The following is a 17,815-nucleotide window of genomic DNA, read 5'->3' on the forward strand; positions in this document are numbered from 1 at the left end:
GGATTCACAAATCTGCCATATTACTATTCTGGGTGAAAGTCCATTCTACTGACGTGTTTTTGAATATTGTCTCCAATTTTGGATGCCTATATGAGTAGAAATAATTAGACCATAATTCATATGAGCTGGAAGAGAAGACTCTGAACTTTGTGACAGTTTTTGTTTCATGTGAGTTGGCCCAGGAATTAGCAACAAACTAAGAAAAATCTAGACAAACTTGAATTCTGTGACATAGCAGTTGTGGGACTGACGTCGGCCTCTGCGATCTTAGAAAGTCATTAAAACCAATGTCGCCCACTCACATTGCTCCGCAAAGTCCAGGTCCGGTTACCGAGGCTGCAGTCTATTTTTGCCAGAGGCCGGAACCCTGCAGATCAAGCTGATGGAAAACATGAGCCAAACAGGTAGTCGGGTCTCGTGAGGAAAGAAGATCTGGTGTATTTCAAGATAAAATCTGTCTCCTCACTACTTATCTGGACTCACTTATCACCTGTACACTGGCGTAACGTCAGAAATGTAAACATTTCTCCATTACCAGTGACACAGGGGCACTGGTGTGTTGCAAAGCATCCACTTCACTGGGGAGGGTCGTTGTTCTGGCAAATACAGCTTTTGTTTACAAAAACTACCTATATGCGGGGCGACTTATCGCGCGAGTGCCGTATCTGTGCCTGGCGCAGGGTTTGGCACCAGAGCTGGCCACAGTGTCAGCCGGAGTCACTGTGAGTGGCACTTTGGGGGAAATCAGGAGTCAATGTGAGCTGGGGGTGAGGCCCCACAGTAGTAGAGGTCAGGGAAACGCAAGATTTTGACAGTTAATTAATAAATCAGATAAAACAGTAAAAGTAATGTGAGCTTTAAAGTGAGCTGTAGGCACAAATGTTACAGATTAGTTGTAATGGCTGCCTGGACCTGCAATTTTCTGAAACATAATATTAGATTTTTTATTTATAATTTTTTTCAAGTCCCTTCCTTTGCTGATCTTAGCAACTCCTCAGAATCCCTGGTGCCATAACATTGACCAAGGAGCCGAGCTTTCCTGAAAAATGGCAGGTTCACAGGAACACCCAGTTCAACTTGTGACATCTGTGTGTATAACTGAACATTTCAGAGTGTCCTTTTTTGTGGCCAGGCTAATATATGCCACAGCTGTGAGGGGCAATGGATTATCTCAGCAAAGGAAAAGTGTTCACTAACACAGATTTAGACAGATATGTGAACATTATTTGGGAGGAATAGGTCTCAGGTTTTGAGTTTTTAGAATATGTTTTGCATCTTTGAGTTCAGCTCATGAAAAATGACAAAAGTGTTGCATTTATATTTCCAGTGTATTATAAAAATGTAACTGGTTTAGTTAGTTTTAGTTTTAGTTTCGTAGTGCAGTAGTAGTGGTCTGTGGGGTTGTTCTGATCGATGCCTTGTTGCTGCAGGACGGCCTGGTGAAGGTGGGATGGCTGGACTGCGTGAACCAGGAGCAGCTGTGTGAGAGCTTCCAGGTCCAAAACACACCAACACATCTTCACAATAGACTCCTTAGGGCTGGATACATTCCCTTTTTCTTTGTTTTGTTTGTTTTCTGTCAGTACTTTGGTATTCAGTTTACCTGAAGGGAAAAGAAAAACTTCAGCAACAGTTTCCCCAATATCCACCTCGGGAACAAGAGCAATGAAGTGTCACTTGCTTGGAAATTGACAATAAAACGTTAGGTTTTAAAACCAGTATTGGAACAACCTAACCTAAAATCTATCTTTAGTGCGTCTTAAAGGGACTATACAGAGTTTAAAAATGTTAAAATTCTGTATTTTCCTCCCCCTACATGTTCCAGCAATGTCCTAATGTGTAGAATGAGCCCAAACCTGTTCACCACAACTGCCTCTGAAATCCTGCACTGTCACTCAAAAAGGTGTTAATTCGGGTCCGAAGTGCCGTCATGCACGAGCTTAATATAGAAGGTGCAGTTACACATATGACCTGAGGTGGCAGTAGTGAGTATAAAATAGCGAGCTTGCATCTTGCCCCTTTAAGACCCACTAGGCATAACATGGTACTTTACTGACACTCAGCTCTAGACGCTATGACAGAACAACAACTGATTGAAGAGAGAAAGATAAAGCAAGCGTTAATGTGTGTTTGCTGCAGGTGACCAGTGGAGCTACTGCCTTGTTTCCTCCTGGCAGTGCTCTGGACAAAGAGGGCAGTGTTCTGGTGCGTCCCACTCCACATACACTGTACTGTATATAGATGCTATGTACATGATTGCAGATGTGACCTGTTCATGTGTCATGACAGTGGTTGCGCAGTCTGGACAGCAGAGAGATCTACCAGCAGGTCCTGGAGCACCTGCCCGAGCTGGAGCTGCTAAGTGCGGACAGGTTTAAGGTACAGCCCTCTATATTATATTCGCACAAATATTGACTTACCTGACTTTCTTACCAAACAAGGCTCAGGCGATCCCCTATCTCCTGCAGGATCAGTGCAAGTGTGGAGTGGTTATCCAGCCTTGCATTTGATCTGAGATGTAGGTTGTGTATAAGTATGTATTAAAGGGGGGGTATTATGCAAAATCGACTTTACATCATGTTATTATGTCATTCCCTCCCCTAAAAAACATGCCTGAAGTGTTGCCTTGGCACATTCACGTCTTTTTGAGTAATCTGTAAAAACTCTGATGGCGGCCATTTTAGGGATAGGTTTGCCTGAGTCCTCCTAGGAACGCCCCCACCTCCTGGAGACGCCTCCGACCTTTCGTCACCAGCCGAGTAACCAACCACTGCTCCTAAGCAGAACCCCCTCCCCACTGATGCCACAGACAGCGTGTGGAGGGGGCGTGTCTGAAAGGGTCAGAGGTTCTTAAAGAGACAGAGGCCTATTTCAAGACATTCGCTACAGCCATTTTGAGAGAGCAATTTTATTCAAGGCAGTTATTTTAATTTACTGCATTTACAGACCAACAGAAGGTTTGGTCATCATTGTAGTGTGCTATAGACTGTTGCTATGTGATTGAAAAAAACTATTGCCGCATATACTGTTTTAGATCAAGGGCTTATTGTATTGCTAATGGCCTGGACTATTGCACTGTATGACTCATAGACGGCGATCCACTGGGTGCTGAGGGGCAGGAGCACCTCAGCATCCACTTAAACTTTGGGCACCCAGGCGAATTTGCACTAATTACAAAATGATTCAATTCATATAGCCTAACCTGTAAAGTTAATTATTTACATATTGAAAAGTTAGCCCATTCATACCCCCTCTTTAACAAAAAAACAGGCTTTGGCAATGTCCTCCTTAGGGCCCAGACAGTAATCTCTCGTTTATCGTGCGGGTTACGTTCTAGAAATAACCTGCAATAAACGAAATCCACAAAGTAGTCAGCCTTATTTTTTTACAAGGCTGTAAAACCCCTCACCATACACTTTACACACTTTTCTCACTTGTTCACACGCATTCTCCTGGTGTTCATTGTGTGATTTTTTTTTTTTTTGTGTCTTATAAGGTTTTCAGATTCACATTACAGACGTGGGGATTGTAAAATCGTGAGCTGCTCTCGTCTCTGCTGTGCGCTTGTTCAAACTAAGAGATAATCGTAGCTACGACCAAAGCTTTATCGTGACAGTCTCAGCTTCAGAAGGCGAGTGTTCAGCTCAGGCGAGCCTCACATGCTAGTGGTGTTTATTTTTGCGAAAAAGTTCAGAGAAAGAAAAGTTCGAGTCAGACCTGCTCATGCCCGGTATGTGTTGCTGTTACTCTGCGTCGTGCGCTGTGTGCGTTTATGTGTTGACGGGACAAACAAAGATCCTCTATGCAACGAGAGGAGGGCTCACTCTGCGACTAGCCAATCAGGACGCAGAACACAATGCGCGTACGGCGTTCGTACGCTGCAAAAAAAAGCATACAAATTGTGCTAAAAATAAATCTGCGAAAGAGCAAAGCTGAGCCGCGTTATATCGAGGGACCACTGTATACAATTGTTGCATAAAGTATAATAATCCGCACCTGTTACTTTTTAGTGCTGAAAGCTTGTCAAACCCGTGTGGCTCTATATGTTGTACATAACCGCTGTATAAGACACACCAGCCAAAAAATGCCTAATGAAGAAAAAAACAACAGGCTGAATGGGCGTATGGTATACTAACGTAGCACATTGATGGCTAGCTACATGAAGCATAAACAACAAACTACATATGTGTCTCATATGTTAACTTCACATAAACAGCTCAGATAACTATAGCATAAAGAACATACCAAACTCTCGATCTCACTCCAAACCACTAAATCCATTGAAATCTTCAACCTCTGTGTCACTTCTAAACAATCGTCTTGCCAAGTACCTGGGCACGGAGGTGTATCTGCACCGTTGACAAGCCTCTCCCAACAGCATGTTTTTCGAACTCTCGTTTGCAAACTCGTTCCTCTGGCTGTGGCTCTAGCTTTTAGCCCGTGACTAGCTTTGTTTTGTTTTCTTTAAGAGTAGCCTCCGCTTCTCGCTCACTCCAAACTGTCTTTCTGCTGTTTGATTAGCCTGCAGTGCCCTCTAATGGCATGTGAAATAATATATTGAAGATTTTTAAAAAAGGAAACAAAAACACATTGGTCGCTCCGGAGTATAAGACGCACCCCCTGCCAAACTATGAAAAAAGTGTGACTTATAATCTGGAAAATAAGAGTGTTACGGTGCATTCACAGTCCCTTCTGGATCTGAATCCTGGCCTATTTGCTAGGTTAGTACGGTTTGTTTGAGGCCAGGCCAATGAAGGAAATCCTGGTCAGGCTCAAAGGCTGGGTCACAGTCACTGAGCTAGAGAGCGTAAAGAGAGCAAAAGTCGGAACATTGCAGGGCATTGTGCGTTCTTGGTCACTAACCACTAGTGTTATGGGTAATACTAAAGTCAGTAAAGCCTTTATTACTCTTATTACTAATTAACAAAGAACATGGTCCGCTCCGCTGTTCCACCTCACCATGTCCCTTCTTATTATAAACATATGTCTGTACATTGTCTCTCTAGAAACTACTGTGAAAAACTCAAAAACATGAATCACATGTGAAAATGTTGTGTAGCTTTCTCTGACACTGTACAATAGCCCTCACTCTGCGAAGCTTTTGGTCAGCCTCTTTTGTCGGTCTGGCCCTCACACTGTGCCTCCTCCTCCTGTGACAGAGCAAACTGGCTCGGCACCGCTGGCTCATCAGCTTTACCTTTGGTGACAACTCTGCCTTCAACGAATACAAGAAACTACAGGCTTTCCTCCGCAAAGACCACATTCAGGTGTTGTGACAACGCCTGTGCTTCTCTTATCTTTTTTTTCAAATATAGAGATAGTTGGGTGTGTTAACAGTTTTATGTGGTGTGTTCAGGTAGGCAGAGTGGACTGTGTGATGGACTCTGCACTGTGCCAATCTCTGTACATCCGAAAACCCTGCATTGCTGTCTTCAAAGGATTGGGAGTCCACGACTTTGAGATCCACCATGGTCAGTGCCCGTTCCTCCTCGTCTTGGATGATATAATTATAGAATAATGCTGTTTATAGTTTACAAATAATCTTCTGTCCCAATTGCTTGTGCTCAAGGATTACTTTCTGTATTTGTTGCCAGGTAAAGATGCTCTGTACAACATTGTGGCGTTTGCACGGGACAGTGTGCAGGCCCATGTGACGACACTTAGGCCGGAGAACTTCCCCTCCAACCAGAAGGAGCCCTGGCTGGTTGACTTCTTCGCCCCGGTGTGAATTTTTCCTTCAATTGGGTCGACACATAGCTCAGGGCCTGTTTTTAATTTAGGTCTTCCATCGCACACTGAGCTTGTAAGTAGGGTTGGGTATCCCCGTATCATAACGGCCCCGATTCCACGTGTGCCGGTCGACCTGGACCGATAAGCTCCAACTTTGAAAAAGCAGGATCTTGCATAAGACGTACCATACAGAAATAAATAGGTGTGTGGCAAGAAAGATTCCGCCTTATCGGTCTTCTTAACGGGGTCACTCAGGCATGAAAATCACTCACCTTTCGGCGAAATTCGCCGCTTTTAAACCAAAATAGGTGACCTACGTGAATCGTGTAGAATCAATGAGAAAATATTTCACAGTGATCAGTGAATATAGTTATAAACGTCGCTGCACCGTCAGAGTTTACCAGCGGGCGGCCGCTCTAAACCCTAGCGAGTCCACAGTGTAGCTCGCACTAGCTCCGCTCCGCTACTGCGTGGTCGGCCGGTGAACTCTGCTGTTTATGGCCCTGGCACACCGGTAACCCTGGTATCGTAGCGGCCCTGGGCCCGTGTATGCAGGTCCACCCAGACCGATAAGCTTCGGCCTTAACGGTCTTCTTAACAGTGCCGCTGCATTGCTGCGCTGATCACACGCGCTCAAATATTCACTTACGCCAGTGATACACCACACACGCCTTTCAGAGCCGAGCGCCCTGAGCGGCCGAGCTCTCTCGCGCAGAGCGTGTACATGTACACTGCAGGCGAGCGCATGCAATGGCGCAGCCATTGCATTTTGATTGACTGCGGAATTGCGGGAAGCGAATGCAGAAATTGCATAAACTGTTCAAATTGCATAGATTGCTTAATTTGCATAATCTCATTTGCATAAACTTGTAAAATGCATAAAATGTCATGTTGCATAAACTGTATTCACCTTATTCCGCCCCGCCCACTTTTGTCACTTTTTACGTTGTATTTCTATGTAAAAATTTACTTTACAACGCTCAAGATAATCCATATCTGTGTCATGTCAAATCTGCTTATTGTTAATGTCATGTCACATGCCACATTGTTTTATTGACCCAGTTGAGCATCTGAGTAGCTGTTTGGTTAAGATGGTAGAGGCAAATGTAAACATTGTTCTGTGTGTATGTGTGTGCAGTGGTGCCCCCCCTGCCGCGCCCTCCTGCCTGAGCTCAGGAAGGCATCCATTCAGCTGGCAGGGAAAATGAGGTTTGGGACTCTGGACTGCACCCTGCACCAGCCCCTCTGCTCCCAGGTAAGCACTGCTCCAGGGTCTACTACATTGACCAGCACTTTAAAGACTTTATGATGACACTCTCTGGACACGCTCTGGAACGAGTGCATCGTGTCAGCAGAATAAATTGGGTACCAATGCTGTGAAGTTGATGATTTTTTTCATTTGGTGCTCAAGTCAAACTCTTAACGGTGAAAATCACGGGGGCGTGAAAGCATGGGGTCTTAAAATGTCTTTTAATTTGATTGCCCTTTGTCACTGGTTCGGTTCATTACCTTTATATGGTAATGATTATATAAATGTGACTATTTACCATTTATTTATGGACAGAATTTCTGGGATAGCGCCTCATATCTGAGGCCATGGTTCTCCACCGGTAAAAGGTGGCTTGGTCCTTGCCTCAAGTGGAGGAGTTCAAGTATATATCGCAGGGTCTTGTGAGGGACAGATGGAGCATGAGATCGATAGACGGATCGGGGCGGCATCGGCAGTGATGCGGTCGCTGTATCAGACTGTTGTGATGAAGAGGAAGTTGGGGGGGCAAAGCTCTCAATTTACCAATTGATCTACATTCCAACTCTCAGCTATGGTCATGAGATTTGCGTAATGACCAAGAAGGACAAGATTGCAGAGGTGGCCGAAATGAGTTTTCTTCGCTGGGAGGAACTCCGAGTAGAGCCGCTGCTCCTTCATGTGGAGAGGAGCCAGCTGAGGTGGCTTGGGCATCTGTTTTGGATGCTTCCTGGTCACCTCTATCGGTAAGTGTTCCAGGCATGTCCCATTGGGAGGAGGCCCCCGGGAAGCCCCTGGACATGCTGGAGGGGGTGAGCATGGACAGGGAAGTCTGGGCAACTGTGCTCAGACTGCTGCCTCCACAACCAATGGATGGATGGATTGGCCACCACAGACTCCAGATCTAACCCCTTTGAGAATCTTTGGGGTTCTTTGAGATTCTCAATCATCCACACAAGTTCCTGATGAAAGATTAATGCAACACGGAATCCTTTGACACTGCAGAAGCTTATTGAAACAATGCCACAGCGAATGCAAGCTGTAATCAAAATATTAGGAGTGTGACCTCTGTTTTTGGTGACTTGGTCCAAATTTCTATTAATGTGAATAATGAAGCAATAATGAAGGTGGATGAAATGATCTTTAAAAGGCCAAGTTACAGAGGAGACATTCCAATAAAATTAAGAAAAACTCTTCATTTCCATTTTTAACATTTTCAAAATGACAATAAAGGAAAAAAGCCAGAGCAAACAAGTTAATATGTTAGCCCCCAAATATGGAAAGTTTCCCAGTTTTGAATGCTTTTTTTTCAAGGAGTCTTTCAATTCTAGATATTGGGATATTTGCCTGTTCTTCCTTACAACACTTTTTTAGAAGAGACTTGTGGGCTGTCTGTCACTGGTCGTGGGTTATCCAAGACCTTCCTTGGATGTACTGTCACTGACAACTTTGCCACATTTTGCAACGAGCCAATTAAGAACACAAGCACAAAACGTGATTGTTTGGAATTTATTATATAATGTGTGTACCTGTCCTGTGTTTCAGTATAAGGTGCAGGCTTATCCCACCACAGTCATCTTGAACGGCTCCACTGTGCACGAGTATGAGGGGCAGCACTCGGCCGATGGCATTCTGGAGTTCATACAGGTACTGCTGCTAATATTTAATTGCAAATTTTCCCAAGTTGTGAAACAAATTTTGGTTGGTCCTCCTGCCTATATTGTATACTCAGACATTTGTGGGGGGGAAACTCATGGACTTGAAGGCTAGTTTTGTAGTATTTCTGTGAAAAGGTTGAAGGTTGCGAAATGCCTATAAGCACATCCATGTGAAGAATTCAACTTCATTTATTTATCCATTAGGAACTTCATTTGCAGTGCAAGTGCCAGTTGGGGCCCGATAAAAACAGTACATCCAGAAACACCATCAACATGTGCAATAATAATAGGGATGCTTCGCATACATAAGTTATATGTTAGGAAAATTAGGAATGACTTTAACCACAACTAACATATTTTAGAAGCTTCCTCTTTAACTTAGAATTTAGAATATCTGTTATAGGGCTTTAAAGTGGTTGTCAAGTTTTGGTAATTCTTCATGATTTGGTAATAGGATAAGGATAATACCTGTGTTAAAGAAAATATCAGTTTTTCACCCATAAAATATTAGCTTGTGAAGAAAGTATGATAAAAATTTGAAATCTCAGGTGAAATAACATGAATCTGTTCTTCAGCAACATCTTAGCAACAGTAGAACACTCATGAGAGCGTAGATCGAGGCAGATGCACTGAGAAAACAGCAAATGGTATTTTTTTTCTAATATTCTTGATCAGATTTTTTTTTTGGCACATGCCAAAAATTCGTAATGAAGAAGAAAAAAACATAGATAAGTCGCTCCGGAGTATAAGATGCACTAGTCAAACAGACTAGTGCGTCTTACGACTGAATAGGCGTACGGTGTGCTAACGTAGCACATTGATGATTACACATGAAGCATAACAACAAACTAAATAGGTGTCTCGTATGTTAACGTCACATAAACAGTTCAGATAACTATAGTATAAAGAACATACCGACTCTCGATCTCACTCCAAACCACTAAATCCATTGAAATCTTCATCCTCTGTGTCACTGCTGAACAATCCCCTTGACACGGAGGCGTAACTGCACCATGACAACAGCACGTTGTTTAAGCACCCATTTGTAAACTCGTTCTTCTTGCTGTGGCCATCTAGCTTTTAGCCTGTTTTTTTTGTTTACATCATTGTAGTAACCTCCTTTTCACTCGCTCCAACCTTTCTTTCTGCTGCTCGATTAGCCTGCAGTGCCCTCTAGTGGCATGTGAAGTCATATACTGTGTAAAAATAAACACATACACAGACGCACCCCCAGCCAAACTATGACAAAAGTGCAACTTATAGTCCGGAAAATACGGTAGCTGTATTTATATTAAAATCAGTGTTGGGCCGTTATTGCCGTATTATTGTAATTAACTGAAAATGGTAATTTGTTGAATTTGCAGCATTAGGAGGTCATATTTAAGCAAATCAACAGCTATTTCAATCAAAAACACCTTAACAGGTCAAGTTATATTTTAACATAGGGGGCCGTTATTTGATAGCAGCTTCAAAATTCTTGTATCCATTAAACGTGTGAGTTTTTGGAGAAAACCCCATGATTCCAGCCCAAAACATGACTCCGCCCCCTCCTTGCTGACGTCACAGCCTTGTTGGGACATGGTGGCCATTCACCAACTATCTTCTACTCCATCCATCTGGACCATCCAGGGTTACACGGCCTCATCAGTGAGCAAGACTGTTTGAAAAAGAGTTTTCATGTATTTTTAGGCAACAATTAAGTTTAGTTTACTGCAAGCCTCTGGACATCACATGGCACGACGGGGGCTTGTAAAATCATGGGGTGGACTCGTCTCCACTGTGCGATGGTTCAAAGAGAGAACCGTAGCGACGACTGAAGTTTATCGTTGCGAATATCAGGCTACACAAGCCTGTTTATTGTTATGTTTATTTCTGCAGAGTCAAATCCTGCTCTTTACGTTAGGGTCAGGGCACAGATCCACATGAGATTTAATTCTGCGGACTTCTACTGATATATTGGTTTGTGAGTCTTTGTATTCATTTGTAAGCCGCAGGGATGTCATCACTTTGCGTTAGCTTGGGCTTGGGTGTATTGAGTTGCCTTGTGTACAAAATGCGCGGTATAAATAAAGGTGCCTTGCCTTGCCTTACTTTGTGCTACAGTTGAGGCAGATCGTGTCAGGCTATCAGCTGACTGTCATTTTAAATCTCTACCGTAAGCTAATCGCTCTCCCGTTATCGCAAAGCACAACATAAAAGTAGTGTGAAGTAAACAAACTAATCTTGAATAAAACTGCTTGTTGCTGACAGGCTAGTTAGCTTTAGCCTACTAGCTTCTCTGCGGTACCTTACCTGTCTTCGATTCACTGCAGTATTGTATTGTAATCAAGTGCAAGATTGTAGGATCTGCACTCTGACACATTATTTTTTCTCCTCTACATTTTTCCATATGTCCTATTTAAAAGTAGTATGATGAACACTGTGGAACAGTAGGGACTGGGGAATAGAAGGCGGTACTGTGCAGAGGTACTGTCAATGCCACTGACAAATAAATGTTTTTGTTGTCTTGTTTGAAAAGTGATTTGTTCTTCCTACTTTTAATATTGAAGTACTTCTTCATACTTGTACTTAAACTTGATTTTACTGAGCAATTATAGTTTTATTGAAAGAGTGTGTGGTTTGAACAGGTGTATTAAGCAATCAAATCATGCATCCCTGTGAAAGTCCCGTTATCAAATTACGTCTTCTCACCACCAGAGGGCACTGCTGCTTTGTAATTTGGTAGTAGCCCAAAGGCTTGCCACATTTTCCCAGAAGCTGACTGTTTTGTTGATACAGCTCTTGAGATGAGTTAAATTGAATGAGTCTGTTCAACATGTCTCAACATTGTCTGCTTGTATTTAGGGAACAAATTTTATAGTTTATTATGAAATGAATTGCGAAATAGTGTTGAAATATAATCGTGGCTACTAACTTGTGCGCTCCGCTTAAGTTCCACTAGTTACTTAAACATCCTGAAAGGTGGCTCATTGCTGTTTGTTGTTGTTGTTCACAAGGAAAATATGTACTGTTTTGTTTAGGGGATAACAAATGTTTTAAGTATAGATTTAGATGTACTCTTGAACAGAGACGGGTGGTACTCAGTTATATTTACTCAAGTACCTAAAGAAATTGTACTTCTTAGAGAATGTTTAATATACTGTATTATTTCTTTCTTACTTATAATGAAGTACTGTACTCTTACTTGAGTAAAAATAATTGTTTCTTTTTCCAGTGTGAGTAAATATTTAAGCAGCAAATGTATTTTGATCTGTAAAATAGATGAAGATCATCTCTGTGCACCTTATTCTTTTGAATTATTTTGTTTTTCTGTATTTTCTGCCACTTTCTTGGAATTTTCTTTGTAAATATCATGAACTCCACATGAGTTTTGCGTCACCCAATTTATGGCGTCATTGAAAATAAATCACACTTTTTCGCTGAAACAGAGCTTTTTACTTGAGTAATTGTTTGGGTCATTACTTTTTACTTGTACTTGAGTGAAATTATTTCAAAGTAACGTTACTCTTACTTGAGAGATACCTTTGGCTACTCTACCCACCTCAACTCAACCAAACACTTGTGCTCCTCCAGGACTTGGTGCAGCCGTCTGTAGTGCTTCTAGAACCAGACAGCTTTGCAGAAAGAGTCAAAGGTACGCTACAAGTGTCCAGTGTTTAATCTTGCAGAATTGACAGAGCTCCTGAGATTTTTATTTACACCACAAGTGCTGCAGCCTTTCATCAGAAATTTCAGCAGTACACACACTGTGCATGATTGAAGAAGTCACAGTCACATGATGCATGTCGCAACCCATGCAGGAAAAAAATATTTACAATGGTATTCACAATATTTACAAATCAGACAGATACACTTAATTTAAACCAAAAAAACGATGCTCATTACAATCGTCAGGATACCCATCAGTTAGTATGTTAATGTTGTGATCATGTAAACGTTGTTATCATGTAAATGTATATGTGTCCTAGGACACATATACATTGACATGAATGTGTTACAACAACAACACAGATGATGGAGATGCCCAGATTCTAAAATAAACAATATTACTGCTTGTTGTGATGGTGCACCCTGACAAAGTGACACAATGCAATATAAGTCCGTGCTCATGTTTTAGGACGTTCAGAGAATGAGGTGTGGGCGGTGGACTTCTACGCTCCATGGTGTGGGCCTTGCCAGATGCTGATGCCCGAGTGGAGACGCATGGGGCGGGTAAGGTCTCCCTCTTCCTCTGGCCATGTGACACTGCGTTCCTGTGTGCCTGACTGTGCACTGTCTTTCAGCTGGTGTCAGGTCAGGTCTGGGTTGGCTCCGTGGACTGTCAGCGGTTTCCGACCTTCTGTCAGAGTCAGGGAGTGAGGTCCTACCCTGAGCTGCGCCTGTACTCGGGAGGCACTAGGAAGAGCCTCCAGTTCACGTACGTACACGGGGATCAGCGATATCAATAATTCACTTATTTTTACTTTTTTACAGGACTTTTTCATTGAATTGATGAACAGAAGGATGACACGGAATGATGACAATTCTTTTATTCAGAATCAGAACAGATTGTGAACTAGTTCACTGGCAATGGCAATGCAAACTTGGAATTTTCTTTGGTGCAAGTGGGCAAATGAAACATAAAACTTGTGAAACCGCCTTATTTAGACTTAATAAATATTTAATTAACACTTAATTCATCATGACGGTTATGGAACAAAAAATACGTTTCCAGAATTGAACGCATGTGATCTTTTCTTGTGTTTCAGAACATATAACGGCTGGCACAGGGACGCAAACTCCCTGCGATCCTGGGTTCTCAGGTCAGGCTCCCGTTTGTGATGTTTAGAAAGTTTGAAGACTATTAAAAGTATAATATGTGTGTATGCTAAATTGTGTCAAGTTAGCAGAATATCTTGTAGATGGCAGAAACATACGGGCACTTTACCAGAGTCCCCACACATGTATTACAATATACCGCACCAGTGTCAGAACCACAGGAAAATGTCCAGTCTCACCCACAAATCAGTTCACTACCAATGGATGATTTGGAACTGTTTTCTATTTTGAATGGGAAAAAAGGGTCAGTTTATTGCCACTGTCAATGGTCAGTATTTGGGGAATAGCTCCACCTGGTGGCCATGTAACATGCCCACTGCAACTTCTTTAATCTATAAATATACATCCTGATTAAACTCGCTCAGCATAAGACCTAGTATATGATTCAGTGAGTTTTCAAACGCACATGAACATTAGCATTAGCAGCAGCATTAGCTGCTGAATGAACTGTGTACATTTGTCTCCCTTGTAGGCTGCAGACATTTGATTTAATAATATTATGAAAGGTACAGAATAAAATCTGTAATTAGGGATGCACCGATCCCACTTTTTCTCTGTGTGTACTTATGCTTGCCTGTGTGTGTCTGCTAACGTTTGTGTGTCCGCCCAGTGCGCTGCCTCGGGCCTCAGTGGACCTAACTCCAGACTCGTTCCGGAGCCTGGTGCTTCAAGGGGAGCAGCACTGGGTGGTGGACTTTTACGCCCCATGGTGTGGGCCATGTCAGCACTTTGCCCCAGAGTTTGAGGTCCTGGCGCGTGTAAGTACCACTGTGAATACGATGCTTGTTGAATGGCCATTCATTGGACTAGCCTGGCATCCAGGCCTGATACCCCTCTGTATATTTCATACACAAGGGATATCAGTCTGGACAGGGAGCTCGCTGTTGCCACTTCTGCCAAACTCAAACGAGCAATCAGATTTGTTTATTGGCAGTCACGTCTTGTTCGCAAGCAGCATCATGCTTGGGATGTGGAAGTCCCCTCGATAACAGCGATGGATTTTTCCAGGCTATCATTGGACAGCCATCGGTCCATACCAATTGCTGACCCTTGTATTCTTTCAACATAATTATAAGAAGCAGAAATTTTCAGAAATCTGGCTAGATGCATAAAGTCTGTTGAAACACCGGTTGAAAATCCTAGATTTAGACCAGTGATTCTGAAACGGTACCACTTCATATTTGATCTTCCAAGTACTACAAGGCCTAGATTAAGATCAAATAAACTCTAAACTGGATCTAAACAATTGGATAAAAATAATCTCTGCGTCTTATTCAAAAAAGTTAAATATAGCTTATAAACAGTCATCGGCCATCGGCCCCTCCGAAAACCACCACCACTCACTCACTCCATCCACTAGGCTTCCTGGTGTTTCCCAAATGGTCTCCCATCCAAGTACCACCCAGACTCTTCACTGCTTAGCTTCCAGCAGACGGTATGACCATATTGGCAGCACAGCAGCTGTTGCGCATATGAAGCGCCATTAACGCCGGAAATACAGGACATTTCTCTTTGTGCGCCATCAAATATTACAACATCAAAACCCTGTGCTCATTTTGAAGTTTGGAGCAGGAGAATCATGGTGTGGGACAGTTTTGTTGCCTCAAGGCCTAGACAACGTGCTATCATCAATGGAAAAAGGAATTCACAAGTTTTTCAAGAGTTTTCAAGTTTTTTTTGCAGAAAACCTGACACATTCACAACATCGTGGAATAAGTAAATGAACCCCTGCACTAAATATCTGCTGATCCTTCTTTTGCAGCAGTAACTGCTTTTCTGTAGTTGTAGATTAGACGCTCACAACGATCAGGATGAATCTTGGACCATTCCTCTTTACCAAACTGCTGAAGATTTCTAAAGATTCCTGGACTCATTTACTTTTTCCACACTCTCCTGTGAATGTTTGCATCTTATGGCCTTTGAAAATATGATAACAATGAATTGTTTGGGTGGTATTAGTTTAAGCAGACACTGTTTATTCATTCTTATGATCTTGATGGAGATCAGACCACCTTTAGTGACAAATTTAGGCGGAAATGTGAGAAATTCCAAAGCGTTCACATACGTTTTCCTCCCACTGTATATTAAGACCAATTTGGCCAAAAACCTGATTACAGAGACAAATGGTTATTGTTCATCGTTTTTTTGAAATCCGATCCGCTTCAACAGAGCCTTAAAGGAGAGGTCCGGGCGGGAAAAGTGGACTGCCAGGCACACTCCCAGCTGTGCCAGTCCGCAGGGATCAATGCTTACCCCTCTGTACACTTCTACCCACACCAAGGCCCAGAAAGAGTGAGTACAAACCAGAGCACGACTCTGAAAAGTGATGAGGGGAATTTAATGTTGCATTTTGTTGTTGGCAGAGCACATATGGAGGGGAGTACATAAACAGTCGAGAAGCTAACCTAATCACTGACATTATCAGGCAGAGACTGGAGAAACTGACGCCACGCTTTAACAACAAAGCCAAGGTGAGTTTTACTGTTTTGGTCAGGATGTTTGTGAAACCGGATGGGCAGGTTCAGTGGTCCCCAACCACCGGGCCGGAGACCGGTACCGGGCCGTGACGTATTTGCTACCGGGCCACAGAGAAATGAAAAAAAAAAAAAAAAGCCTTTTCTCCTATTTCTCTCCCTACAAATCCTTGTGCAGCTGAATATGTTACACACAGCTCCAACGTCTTTCTGTCACCAGCGCCGCTGAGCGTCTGCTCTCTCCCCTCAACTCGCGCTAGTTCTCCAAAAAGTTCATCACGTTGCAGCCTCACAAGTTTTCGTCACAACCTTTCACACTTTCAGAGGACAGAGAGCCGTATTTATCCTGCTGCGAAGCAAACACAGGAAAGCATACTGACGCTGTGGCTGCTTAAATGACACATGTTCCATATACAGTATATAGACTTACAGTATTTATCTGGCTCCACAAACCAATATCCTCATTTGACACAATGACCCGACCCGACACGGTTACATCTGACCACGCCTTATATAGGCCCAGGGAGGAAAAGAGAGACATAGTGCCATATAGATGCAGGGGTGAAATAACAGTGACAAGTCATAAATGGCTCCTACATAACCACTAGTAAAACATTTTTCTTAAATGTACTGAAGAATGTACCAGAATAAAAGTATAACAGATGCCATTGCTTTCTTGGATCCTTAACTCATTGACTGCCAGCCATTTTCAAAATAGGAGAGCTCCCCACGGCCAGTGGTTTTTCAGGATTTTTACTGTTTTTTCAAGACTCACAGAACATTTTGTTCTAGGTCTATGTCAACACCAAACCCAAACAGATTAGACTCATCAAAAAAATAAGTTTGTCTGTACCTCTTTCCATTCTTTAGTAATCGTCCATAAAAAAAGGGGGAAAATCACCCAAAATGATGGTTTCTGACAAAAAAAGCAGAGAAAACAAGCTTTTTGTAATCAAGCAGAAGAGTCACTTTGATGCTAATATTTTTAGTGACACCTCAAATATCTGAACAGTGGTTTCCATCTATAAAGCAGAAGCACACTCTCTCCTGTTCTTCTCTCACACAAGAGAAGCAAAAAGTGTTTCTGTCTCGTGTGCGCTGTGATGAAAGGCGCCACCGGACACTATGTCCGGACGCTATGTCCAGACGTGGGCTTTTTTTTTAGGTCTGCTTCCTTTATCCCCGTTTTCCACCATTACTACGGAAACCACCACTAACCAAAACATGTTCAAGTGTAGCCGCGGTTACTACTTCTGACCTGTGATCACATCCAAAGAGCACTGCTGCCATCGGCTGACTCAATATTTATCGCAGCTGCACAAGGCTTGAATGCACCCGTCCCCATTAAAATACCTAATTGACGTCTAAAGACGTCATTGGCAGTCAATGAGTTAAGTTTTTGTGGCAAAAACGACAGGTTGTTCACATTTTCTAAAACCACCACCTTCCTTGTTTGCAAAGTACGCAACATGCTGCTTGCCTCTTATCCGGCTTTTCTCTGATTGGTTAATACGCTTCTCAATCATGTCCATCAGGAACTCCGAGACATCACCCCTGATCCTAGATGCACATCTATATAAAGAATAGGAATAGTGTGTATTCTGGCTGGCCAGGCTAGTGCCTACTTCAAATACCATAATCTTTGGACTATACGCCATGACTTTTACACACGCCCAGAACCATGCTTCCTATACGACGATGCAGCTAATTTAAGATTTCATGTGCTAACTGCGTAGAGTTTCGATCTTATGCCCGAACCCAGAATATCATATCATAAAGGAATTGTCTTGTAGTTCAGCCCAATTTTACGCCAATTTTACGCTTACCACAATTAGAAAAGGATGTCGTAGGTAAATTGTTAGAATTTTAGCGCGTAAACTTACCAATAG

The 17,815-nt window shown here is 42.6% G+C and overlaps 1 protein-coding gene across 1 annotated transcript in view; it reads left to right on the forward strand.

Moving 5' to 3' along the window:
• dnajc10 (DnaJ (Hsp40) homolog, subfamily C, member 10) overlaps window positions 1-17,815 on the forward strand; it is a 58,270-nt gene that overhangs the window by 39,157 nt on the left and 1,298 nt on the right. The window contains exons 11-25 of the mRNA XM_079562886.1: window positions 1,431-1,496; window positions 2,140-2,205; window positions 2,290-2,379; window positions 5,160-5,267; window positions 5,357-5,471; window positions 5,595-5,722; window positions 6,869-6,985; window positions 8,522-8,623; window positions 12,208-12,268; window positions 12,752-12,846; window positions 12,918-13,051; window positions 13,383-13,436; window positions 14,063-14,210; window positions 15,622-15,744; window positions 15,816-15,923. Coding sequence (XP_079419012.1) covers window positions 1,431-1,496; window positions 2,140-2,205; window positions 2,290-2,379; window positions 5,160-5,267; window positions 5,357-5,471; window positions 5,595-5,722; window positions 6,869-6,985; window positions 8,522-8,623; window positions 12,208-12,268; window positions 12,752-12,846; window positions 12,918-13,051; window positions 13,383-13,436; window positions 14,063-14,210; window positions 15,622-15,744; window positions 15,816-15,923 — 1,515 coding nt within the window. The remainder of the gene's footprint in view (window positions 1-1,430; window positions 1,497-2,139; window positions 2,206-2,289; window positions 2,380-5,159; window positions 5,268-5,356; window positions 5,472-5,594; window positions 5,723-6,868; window positions 6,986-8,521; window positions 8,624-12,207; window positions 12,269-12,751; window positions 12,847-12,917; window positions 13,052-13,382; window positions 13,437-14,062; window positions 14,211-15,621; window positions 15,745-15,815; window positions 15,924-17,815) is intronic.

The sequence above is a fragment of the Gobius niger genome, assembly GCF_951799975.1.
Source record: "Gobius niger genome assembly, chromosome: 9".
NCBI classification, from domain to species: Eukaryota; Metazoa; Chordata; class Actinopteri; order Gobiiformes; family Gobiidae; genus Gobius; species Gobius niger.